The sequence below is a fragment of the Archocentrus centrarchus genome, chromosome 11 (genome assembly GCF_007364275.1).
Source record: "Archocentrus centrarchus isolate MPI-CPG fArcCen1 chromosome 11, fArcCen1, whole genome shotgun sequence".
Classification (NCBI taxonomy): Eukaryota; Metazoa; Chordata; class Actinopteri; order Cichliformes; family Cichlidae; genus Archocentrus; species Archocentrus centrarchus.
In genome coordinates, this window is record NC_044356.1 from 9,658,346 (window position 1) to 9,670,458 (window position 12,113).

Sequence of the window (12,113 nt, forward strand, 5' to 3'; positions counted from 1 at the left end):
TGCAATCACAGAAAACAAGGGTACTGCGCCGCCCTGGTGGCCAAAGAAGAAAAATAAATTGCAAACATTTTATTTCCCATTATTTTAAACAACTTTGACTACATTTACTGTTAATTCTGTGCTGCGTTAACTTCAATGACTAATTTATGTTTACACTATTCTCCAAAGCCTTTTAACTGAATCACAAAGGTTTGTGGGTTTCTTGTTCATACCACGTTGTTACATAGCAAGACAATTGCATTACAGTGTTGATTCGTCACCCTTTCGCTTGTTAGCTGTGTGACTGCTTACATAATGAAGCGTGGGCCTCAATAGTACTAAACAATCATTTCTTGCCCTGGTAGATAAGAAACGTTGACCTATGAGGGCTCGGCTGATCAGAAAATGGAACAAATAACTAGCAAACTGCATCTGCATGCCTACAGATTTGCATTCTCATAACAGCAGGACTGTTTTTGAGAGGCCGCACCCATGCCGCCGCAGTGTCCTGTAATAATGACATGGGCATGTTGTGTAAGAGTAGCAGTGTCACAGCCTGTCACAGTTTCCTGGCCTCTGTAGGTATTTCCCAATAAGACTTCAGGGTTCCTTCAGGGCCTCTGGCATAATTAGATTGAGGAGTGCCTCGTCTTTACATAAGTTAATACATTCTCCACACAAACATGCATTAAAACTGCTGGCAATTAATGTAACAAAAGGTCTCCAAACGAACCGACGATTTTTAAAATAAACTTTTCTGATTATAAAGAACGTTTGTGTGAACCGCTGCTGAAACACAAACCACTCAAACCAGCGCAGAAAGGGACACGACTTCATCACGAGCTTTCCATCGTAAACGGATCGAGGCAAAAGCACCTTTTCCTCATCTCTAAACAATTAATTTCCCATAACTGCATTAACATATTTAATATAAAATAAAGGCAGTGCTTTATTTATCTAAATTGAGTGCAACTGACATACTTCTTTACAAGGATGGTTGCCAAAGGGATTACCCTTTGACTTGCTGGCAGTGATATAACTACCTGCTGTACTTTAAGAGGAGGACTGAGATATTTATACTCTGTTTAGAATCACCACCCGATCCCATTTGCAGTGGATGATTCAATCAAAGGTTCCATGATAGCAGAGTGTCATTAAAAGGACAATGCACAGCAGGCTAATTCTCTGGCTTTTCTATTTGAATGTAGTTACACAACAGTGCACTCAACAAAGAAACTGTTCTTTATGTGTTCAGTCAGGATATAGATTACTAAGGGTTTATGCGCACACCTCAAAACAAAGGGAACTTTAAATGTTAAAGGACTGGTCCTTATATGGTGCTTTTCTACATTTACTGAGCAGTCAAAGTGCTTTTAGGTGCCATTTTCAGCCCTTCACACAGCAACACGCTGCGTCGTCTCTTCTTTGGACTAGAGGAGCTGAGGATCGAACCCTGACCTTCTGATTAGTAGATGACCTGCTCGTTCTCACGCTTCCGCTCCTTGTGTAACAATTTTCCAAACACGCTGCTGGGTTCATACCTCGTTTTGTCTTTACAGGGAATGAATAACAGCAATAACAAAAAAAAAAAAATCAACTGTTATATTGATAATATCCACCAAATGACTGGCAGCCCATCACGGGTTAGGGGTTTGGTTAATGTCCACTGCTTTTTATAGAATTTTTACCTATTTGAAACACCTGAACGGAAAACCTTTAACACAAAAACTGTAATGCTAAAATATTTAAGACTTCATTAGAAATGTAACATCTTCTGGCTAAAAAAAAACAAACAATAAAACCCAACATATTTAGCATGTGGCTAAAACAAAACCCAACCCCAAGCTTATTATGCAGTAAATCTGCACTATTGGTATGTCATAACTGCAAACTCTTCTGAAACCCCACACCATAACTTATGCCTTAACCTGATCTGCAGCATCGTTAGAAATGTAACTACACGTCACATCTGCAGCTGCCATTTTTCGGATTGACTGGAAGAGAACAGATTAACTCCATCGCCAACTAATGTTTTGGTGGTAAAATTACAGAGCAATGCAGGCACACCGCACACACACACGCATGCACACACACACACACACGCACACGCACACACACACACGCAGATATAAATGCTGGCGTCAGCGTCATCCACATGTGCAACAGCTCTGCAGGGGTATCAGGGAAAGATGGGACAGTACTGTAGATATTATTATGATATTTGTATCAGTGTTTGCTGTCTTGTTTCAGGTTGTTACACCTGTAGTAAATATCTAACTGCTAATAAATTGAGACTTAAAATTTTAGTGAAGCAGAGGTTAAGATTATTACAGTGTAACCACCTATATAAAATTATATTTAAGCAGCCAAACAAAACTTTTATATCACAGGTAGTTTCACAGAAGCTAAAGGAAGTACAAGCACTAAACATAAACAGGCAACTGCCACCCATATCTGCCAGCATGCTTTAAGGACATCAACAATGTTCAGTTAAAAAAAAAAGTAACAAGTAAACAAAGTTAGATTGTTGCAAAATTCTTTTGATTTGCATTTTTTAAGACCCGTGTGGAACATCTCAAAACTGAAGTATAATTAAAAATGTTGCATACAAAGAAATCTACTTGTCGTGACATCATTGCACATTTCTCAGACTGTACGTCCAATAAAAATGTGGGAGGGTCCTCATTAACGGGAGCAGCACTGTGTGAGACGTTTTTAAGGCTGCACCTACTGTCAGTCTGCAGGACTTCCTAACATCAGCTGCTCCTCTTCCACTAAAACTTGGAACAAAAACTGGGTTCAAAAATTTGTTACCACAAAAATCTCTCTTCATAATCTGAAGTCATCCTTTTCCCTGTTTTAGCTCTAAATTTGAACTTTTTTCTCCTCCACGGGTTTCTCGTGGGAAAAGGCTGTCTGTATAAATATAGGATTTAATAATATTAATAACAGTAAACCACTGTTGTTTTTACTCTGCGTGCTTTTATTATTTTCTCATTCTGTGCTTTCGCCCGTGCACCCTGCAGCACTTTGGGTTTCCTCTGGTTGAAATATGCTCGCCGTGCCTCGCTGCAGTGACCGTATAATCTTTCCTTTCCATATCAGCAATTTGCATTTATTTTGTGCTTTTTTTGCTTGAGCTTTATTTTAGGTTAAATTACTTATTTAATTCCCGTTAAACCCCGAGGTGGTGAAAGAGAAGATATTCTACATTAAAAATGAAAGAGAAAGCCCCCCCTCCTCACACTTCTCTGGAAATTGCAAGGTTTTGATAAAAGATCTCTTACCTTTTTGTGAGCCTTTGGGGTCTTTAAGCTCTTTCTGTGCCTCCTCGATTTTATCTGCAACACAAGAGCAGAAACCATTTTCAGCACAGAGCAGCGCGCTCCACGGTGAAGGCAGTGCAGAGTGAACTAATGATTCTGGGGATGCTTCCCACACGGCTGCAGCAGGATGAAGGTCTTTCAAATGAAAAACAGACATTCTTCCATAGCAGAGAGAGTGCACTATTCCATTATGGAAACTACTGTAATCATATGAAGGGGGGGGCGCACACAAAAACACAATCATGCAGGCACACCCACTTCTAGAAAAAAAGGAAAGAGCAGCACGAGGGTGTACGATACACAGGGCAAGTTTGCAAACAAGTCTATGTGATTATCACAGTGTGAGCTCTGACCCACAGATCAGTTTGCATATTCAACTGCAGTTTATGCCCCTCCTGGGGGGGGGGGGGGGGGGGGGGGCAATTAGTCCACTCAGGTCTTCTATATGTCACAGCAGATCACCCACGTCCAGCAGGTCAAGAATCTGTTTTTGTATGACCCGTAAGGATGTGTGGGAGGTGACGCAGTAGCGTAATCAATATTAATTATATAGACTGGCTCGTTGTGGTGTGAGTGGGTAACACACTCGGTGGAATAGAAGCAAAGAGATGAGTTAAATCCTCTGGTTTCCTGCTCCTGCTGGGTCGCCGCCGCCGGCTGTGGGAGGGAGGGAGGAAGCGTACAGAATGTGAAAGTCCGCGTCCAGCACTCGTTATTTTTAATTTATGTTCAAAAGTGTGACTTTTTTTCCCTCGTCGTTTAAGCCAGAAATGTTTTATTCATTAAAACCAACAATAAGAAAAAAGTATGTGTGAAAAATGAAAGTGCAAACTCGTTACTTTCAGGAAATCTGATAGGCCATTAGCAGCTCTTTTTTTTTCCCTTCTGAAATTTTCTCCTCGTTTTCTATTATGCAAAATATATTCTGAGATGTTTTGACAGCTTTGTTTACTGGGTACTGCAGTAATTTTTATTTATTTATTTATTTTTCACAGCCTTCTACACGTGAAGGTAATGCATGCGACACACCGTGCCAGATAAGCCTGGCACTGCTGTAGCATGTTCCTGTCTTCCATCCAGACCATCCACGGAAACTGGATGGAAAAACAAACCCACAGAGGCTTCGGTGCCCTGATTCTGACATTAGAGTGCAAGCTGAGTCCTTGAGGACCAGTTGGAGCAATTTTGCACAAATGTTAATGGAGGGTGAGGGAGGATGTTCCTCTGCGGTTCCCAAATTTACAGTGCAGTGCCGGGAATACTCTGAGGAGGGGAGGACACAAGCGGGCCACAGAGGAGGTCAGGAATTATGTCATCATCTCTGTGTGTTTGTGTTACTATAGTCACACCCTTCTCCATCCCTCTCCCCTCTCTCTCCATTTCTCTCTATATCCCAGGCACATGCCGCGAATTACATAATGCGTCCCCACCCCTGCGCTGCTGTAGAGCAAAACAAAGGCACCCTGCCAGCAGAAACACAGCAACGGAGGCACATGAGGAGAGGGTTGAGTATTTGTTTATGCGCATGTCTTTGACAAAAAGGTAGAGAGCAAAGAGAGGTGCGTGTTCGTGCGTCTCGCTTGTTTACAAATAAATGACCACGTGAACGCCCCTGGCATCCAAAAGCAAAGGAATCGCCGTGTTTTCCTGGCAACGAAGGCGGCGCGGTATTCCTCCAAAAACAGAGAGGATCCCGAAGCTTCAGGGTCGCGGCTACCGCGGCTCAACCTCACAGCTTCCTCGAGTAAACAGCTGCGCTGCTGCAAACCAACTGGAGTTCATAAACGCTTATTTTAGTGGTCAGGAGAGTCAGAGGTAGACTTCTGAGAGCAGATGCTTCATAGCTCTCACAGCGTGACATACATATGTCTTGTATAAGAGCGCGCTGGCAAACCAGGGCGTGAGTGATTACTGCCCACCAAAAATCTTATTAGCGGTTGTGTATGTTAGGAGAGCGGAGCGTAAACTATTACAGATCAGATTCTTCTTCTTACATAACAGGCCGCAAACAAGAGCCCTGGTGCTGAATGACACCCATGAGGTCGAGCTCTGGAGCGTGGAAAAGATCAGGAAACTCCAGCCCGGGTGAGTGGAAAAGGGCGGGGTAGCATTACCCTTAATAAGGACAAGAAAAATATTCCAGCCCAGAGTGCCCGAATTATTAAGCCAGCAGGGAATGACTATGGCATTGTTCGTCTTTCGCTCATTATGGCTGCTGGGGTCGCTGAGGTGGTGCGTGGGTGACGTCTGCATATTTCACCGCGGAGCTTCGGGACGCTCTAAAATCAGAGTAATCGTTCCGTAACCGCAGGAAAACAACATGAAGGAATCCACACTGGTGATGAAAAGCAGAGCATTGCATTATGGAACATGACCGCAAGAAAACAGTTTGAGGACACTAAAGTCAGACAGAGCCACTTATAGCTCAACTGCTTACAAGTGTGGTTTTAAACAAAGCATAGACCAAAAAAAAAAAAAAAAACTGCTTAAAACTCCTTAAAAACACGCTGCTGTACATACTGGAATTCTTTTGGCTCCTTCCGACCATTAAACAACACAAAAGGAAAAATGATCATCGCCTTGCAGAGCACTTTGAGCTGCCTGCCCTGGGAGTCTGGAGAGCTTAAGTAGGCTGTACTGTAAGCAAGAGGCTTTAATAATTTAGTGGACCGTGGATCGATATGGAACTTAAAACATGTGGTTGTGATATTTCACCTTACTCAGAAATCACAAACGAGATCTGCACCTCATGATTTTAAATCGAGGTTGTGCTGTTCTCCTCCCTCAGACGTGGGTTCTCGAGCAGAGAAATAAAACAACGGGACAGCAGCGAAATGCAGCTCGAGGTTCGCCCGCGGTCTCGAGGGTGCCGACCGATGATCTTTGATCTGCACGGCGTGATATCTCAGGATATGATCGGGCTGGGAGCGGCCTGAGTGGGCGGGTGCATGTCAATTAGGCTGGGGTTTGTGGGCGAGGGAGTCAGTCTCCTCTGCTGTCATGACAACCACGAATCTTTAATCCCCCCCCCCGCTCGGCATCTTCCAGCCCACTCCTCTCCGTGCTGTCTACGATGAGTGGGAAATGTGATTACCTTTGCCCCGAGGGCAGAGATGACGTAACTGCAAAGGAAACGTGCACACTTTTCGATCCCAGCGCCCACCTGATGTGGTCGGGGGGGTGGGGGGACGACAACATTATCCAAACACCATTAAGACACAGAGCTGCAGATTTAAACATGCTAATGATCCAAAAAAAGAAAAAAAAATGACCCCTGCCCTCCTAATGAATATTAATATTACATTTCAGCCTACATCAACCAGCAATGAGCAGCATCACAACTGCATCTCCCTGGCACCGGATTCCTGCTGAGAGTCCCTCTGCCTGTTGGCCAACAAATAACCACCAGGCTCCTACACCCTCCTCCCATCACTGCCAGCTTGTAAAACAGTCATATTTTACTCAACAGCCTTCCCTGTTGGCCCTCGCTGAGCCAAATGGCGGCCGTCAGCAGCACAGTGGCAGCATTTCGTGGCAGCCATATGCACAGAATTCAGCGTTTCAGATGGCCCGAACAGTTTGGCTTCAGCTTCCCCTGTTAGCATCAAAGATATGTGTACGGGAGGAGGGGGGAATAACTGTTGTTCACAAAAACAGCATCTGGGAGGGTCTGAGGTGTCATCAGTATGCACGACACTACACCAGCAGACCAGCAGGAAGCCTGAAAAATGTTACTGGACCACAGTTTGAGTTGTTTTTATGTGATCGCATTTCATGTGATCAGATTGTGGGGAAAGGTCGGCATCGTGTCCACGATAGTTCGGTCCAGACAGGCGGACTGAAGCGCCTGAAGGTGATGTGTGGATGATAGCAGGAAGCAGGAGGAGGGCGGGCGCTGATTGCCGGATTAAACCGGAGAGGAGAGGAGGCGAGGAGAAGGAGAGAGGAGATGACATGATGGGATTCAGCAGCTGCCCCCCCCCCTCGCTGTCCCTGTGCGGGAGGGAGTTTGAGATTATGTAACTCGAGCACCTCCACCAGCCTGCTGTACCCACCCGGCTCTGTGCAAACACACATACACACACACATCAAAGACACCCTCACACTGGCTGATGCATACACTCACTGACAAGGACATTTTCCAGCTCTACAAAAATGGGCAATAGACGGTGATAACTGGTTGATCGTCAGAATGCTAATTAGCAAGTAACTGATCATTTATTCATAATTAAATAAATTTTTAAGGTCCATGCCATACTACATGGTTCCAGCTGGGTTGGTTTTCTTCGTTTGAAGAGCAATTTGAGGAAGCCAGCTCGCTTTCTTAAATTTTACAGTCAGAAAACATGAACTAAATAATCAAAAGAGGTGAATTAATTCATCATTTATTGCAATCCTGCTTGAAAACAGCACTGAAGCACCTGTCCGGGTAACTGTTTGCTGTTCAGATACCGTTCCTGCGTTCGTTTGTCTTATGTAACGGTACCAGTTTGTTTGCTGGACAAAGGAGGAACTCTGACAGCCTCACATATGGCTCACATATGGTGCTTCGGGGCCAAGTAACCAAATAAATTGCCAATATTGGCAGAAAATATTTACAAAAAGAATTGTTGGGACTAAACAGGCACATATGGTAGAAATCAAAGCCACGCCATCCTTTAATTGATTATATAATTCAGTCTAGTTATTTCCACGACAAAGTCTGAAACGTTCCAACAGTTTGGGGGTTTTGAACTGTTTTACAGGGAAACTGGCAACATAAATACTTTTTCTATTCTTTTATTTGCATTTTAAGAATAAAAATATATTAATTATTAGAAAGCATTCGTGAACTTAGCCTCTAGTTGCAGCCCTGCTGTAAATAGCTTCTCCTTACAGTCTTTTAATTTTGCTCCCTCTGATTAGAGGAGGATTAATAGACTGAAAGGCTGACATCTTGCCAGTTGCACCAGCTGTAGGAAATAAAGCCAACTGTATCCAAACACAGAGCCGTTTTAACTCTGATAAACACCCAGTTTCTTCTTTCATGTAATTATAGTTTTATGTGACAGATGCAGAAGCAACATTTTCTCTTCTACAGAATCCAGATCGGCTTCATTTGACAATCGCACTATTATTAAACATGGACATCCCCTTGTGTAATACTCATAACAGCTGGCAGATGCATGAGCCGTGCAGAAATCGCCGCCAGCTTTTAAAAGGAAATGTGTGGATCTTATCCCAGCTTCCTGTGGCCTGTGGAGGTGACACAGAGATTTTGCTGTCCTCAGCAGCTGACCGATGCAATAAGTGACCATAAGGGGTGCTGTCAGCGTGTGACACATCGTTTATCTTCATGACACGCCCGTGCAAAGAGGCTGCCGGCGGCCTCGAGCGAGGTGAACCAATCTGAAAGCGGAACTGAGACTGAGAGACTCAGAGGAAGTGCAGGGTGTGCTCCCTGAGTGGCCGAACAGACGATGAGTAAGAGCAGAGGAATCCCCGCCGCACGGTGTCCCATTACCCTGCAGTCAATCATCATCATCAGTCGGCTCAGAGCGAAGAGACTGCCACTCCTTCCTCGCATTAGCTCGCTCTCACTTTATCAAATCTAATCATCACAACAACGCAGAGACAGAGAGGATGACGGGAAAGCGAAACGCCGATGAAGACGGAGAGGATGCAGACACTAATGCAGGATAAAGTTTCTTTAAAGTGTTTTTCAGGTTGATTTCTGAAATCTAATTTCTGTTCAGATTCAGAGTTTGCAGTCCTTCATGTAGGTCAAGAGGTCCTGAAATATTTCCTTTATAATTATTATTATTGTTAAATTAATTGGTTTTTAAGTTGGTGATTAAAAAAAAAAAAATCCAGTGATAGTTTTAATCAGTGCTCAGTTTGTCTGCCTGTATTTAAGCATTTATCATTTCTTTCTGATTTCTTTGCAAAAGAAGGCCGAGGAGATGCTGAGAAAATACGTTTCAGTCTCATTTTGATGAATGTGCTGAAACTCACGAGAATGCATGAGAATATATATATATATATTTAAAAACGATCTACTGGACAGTTAAAGGACACAGACTTTTACTATTTACTACTGGATGCTGTGATACATGTAAAATGTCACCGCCTTTTCTAGGTGACGACCTGATCTGAATGGCAGCACGTGCTGCTCCAGGTCCTTCAGCATTAATGGTGCCTTCACAGATGTGCAAGTGAGCCTGAGTCCAGGGAGGGCAACAATGTTTCTGATATTTTTTTCCTTGTTATTCTTTTTTTTTTTTCTTTCTGTGGTAAACTTTTAATTTGCACGTGTGGATGCAGCGACAAACTGGAGAATCAGGTTAGTAACGCAGAGGCCTGCAGGTCAGGCATAAACATTCAAAATTAATAAATGCTTTTCCAACAACAACTGAATTCCTCACTTTCATCAGTTGATATTTTGTCTTTGTGCCATTTTAAAATCAAATATAATGTTTAAAATCACGCTTTTCTGCTTGAGTTGACATTTTCCGCAGCACGCCGACTGTTTTTGGGAAACGTGGCTTTTGGGGTTGCTGAAACACTCGGCATAAAACAAAGCACCGAACCTCATCCTGCCCTCTCCCTCCCTCCCTCTAGCCTGGCGATCAGCTGCTGTCTGCTAAACATCCCACGGAGCGGGGGCGACAAGGTGGAAAGGATGTGGATGAAGGGAGGCAGGAGTCGAGCTGTTTACTGTGTTGCTTATGTGCAGCGTGAGCAGCATGTTGAATGGAAGTGACAGCACCGGGGTAGGTAAAGGGTTAAAAAACAAAACAAAAACAAACAAAGCTGCAGGCGGGCAGCTTTTCATAATATATCACCATGCAGAGGATCTTATATACAGGGCACACACACGCTGAACAATGCAGTGATGGAGGTGCACTTGTCCGAGTTACCTCCAATAATAATAATAATAATAATAATAATAATAGGAGCTAAAGCTATTGCTCCATCCTCCCAGTGATCTATGACGACGCTGCAAACACCCAGTCAACAAATGAAAAATAGATACCACCCTCAGACAAAGACAGAGGTTTGGTGCGGTATCTGTACAGTACTGCTGCCCCCGCAGGAAACTGTAGGTGGAAGAAGCAGCAGACTGGAGGCCACTGATTATTGGGACCGCGTGGGCACCCTTGTGAAAATTGATATAACGAGAAATCTACCGGGTGGGTAGAAGAGTGTGTGTGTTTGTGTTCATGTGTAGGGGTTTTAATGGTGCGGGCGGAGATGAACGTGAATATTACCTCTTCTATCTTTTTTCAGACCACGCACACATTTAACCTTCCCCCAAAAATCTGCCGGCACCGAAATAGACGAGAGAGAGAGGGCCAGACTTCCGAACGCGGAGCGGAGACGTTTCTTCCCTCACGACGCAAATCCCAGAAGGTTTGAAGCCTCTGTTGTAATTTAGTAAAATCATTTACAAGCTGCCTGTGAAAACTGAGAAACTGTCACGATTATTTTTTTCCAACCTTCTTGAGATTTTTGAGAGAAAAATATTTTTATTTATCAGGATTCATTTCCTCTAAAGCTTCACTTTTAAAAGAATTTGGGGTAATTATAAAGGGTTAAAAGTACAGAGCGGTACACTATTAAGACCCACTTTTAAGACAAATTTCCACTGCTTTGCAATGGACAAGAAATCCATCAATTTTCTTCCACTTATCCGGGGCCGGATCGCGGGGGCAGCAGCCTAAGCAGAGAAGCCTGTGGGTTCAATCCAGCCTTCCAACGAAACATGTTGGACAAAATAAAAACTGATTTATTTCCAGCTGTCTACATTAAAACACTCACATGCTCTCTTATATAATACAATCTAAATCTAGTCATTAATATACTGATTGTGTGTGTTTAATTTCATTGATTAAATCTGAAGACTTATTGTGCAGCACAGGATGTAAGTTCATGTCTACAAACATTTTCTGCCTGCTAAAATTTGGAGAACACAAATCAGCATTTGCTGTCAAACACCACATACAGTTACACCATATATGCTGTCCTTAAAAACAGTGAAGAGAACAGAAAGAAAACTGAGACATCCAGGCTTGTGTTCTCCCCTCATCTCTGCAGATTTGTCTCCCTATTGGTCAAAACTGGAAAAGCCATCCCAGAATTCCTGAGCTTAACTGGGAAGTCAAAAATGCCTCAAAACACTGATTTAACCCATAAAAGCGTCAGAACTAAATCAAGTCAAATTTCCCTCAAGCCCATAATTCATTTACAGAGATTTAAAACTAAAACCAACCACTAAAGTGGTCTTTGGCTAACGTTTTGAGGCTGAAGCCAGCAGATATGTGATAATGGATCCCTGACACACAGGCCCAGACTTCCTGTCATCGTTTACGGTCCGACCGTGGATCCAGATCAAATTAAAAAGGATAATTCAACACAGTTTGAAGCTGTTATTTAAGCCAAACTGTTCACCTGCATGCAGCCAAAGCTGACTCAAACATGGAAGCCAGAGATCTTCCGGTACCAAAACTTGAGTCTTACGCCGTCAAACTCCACTTTATTATTCAAACGCTGAGTCTGTAAAATCATATAAGAACTACAACAAAATGTACTCAACATACTCTGTGTACCCACACTTTGTTTCTCAATGAAGCAACTATTTTACATGAGATTGCAATGATCATCTCAAGTTGTTTTTATTTTTAATCAGTCATTTAATTCATCAGAAACTAGTGAGAATCTCCATTAGTGCAACAAATGTAACAATTTTCAGTGATTTTAATACACAGAGGGAAATTGTAACATTTGAGAAGCTGAAAGTGTGGATCACTGAATCACTGTTAGGTTTAG

General features: G+C 43.0%; 1 protein-coding gene across 3 annotated transcripts in view; it reads right to left on the minus strand.

The window, feature by feature from the left end:
- hivep1 (HIVEP zinc finger 1) overlaps positions 1 to 12,113 on the minus strand; it is a 63,673-nt gene that overhangs the window by 10,656 nt on the left and 40,904 nt on the right. For all 3 annotated transcript variants that reach the window (XM_030740555.1, XM_030740554.1, XM_030740556.1), the window contains one exon: positions 3,267 to 3,320. In XM_030740555.1, coding sequence (XP_030596415.1) covers positions 3,267 to 3,320 — 54 coding nt within the window. The remainder of the gene's footprint in view (positions 1 to 3,266; positions 3,321 to 12,113) is intronic.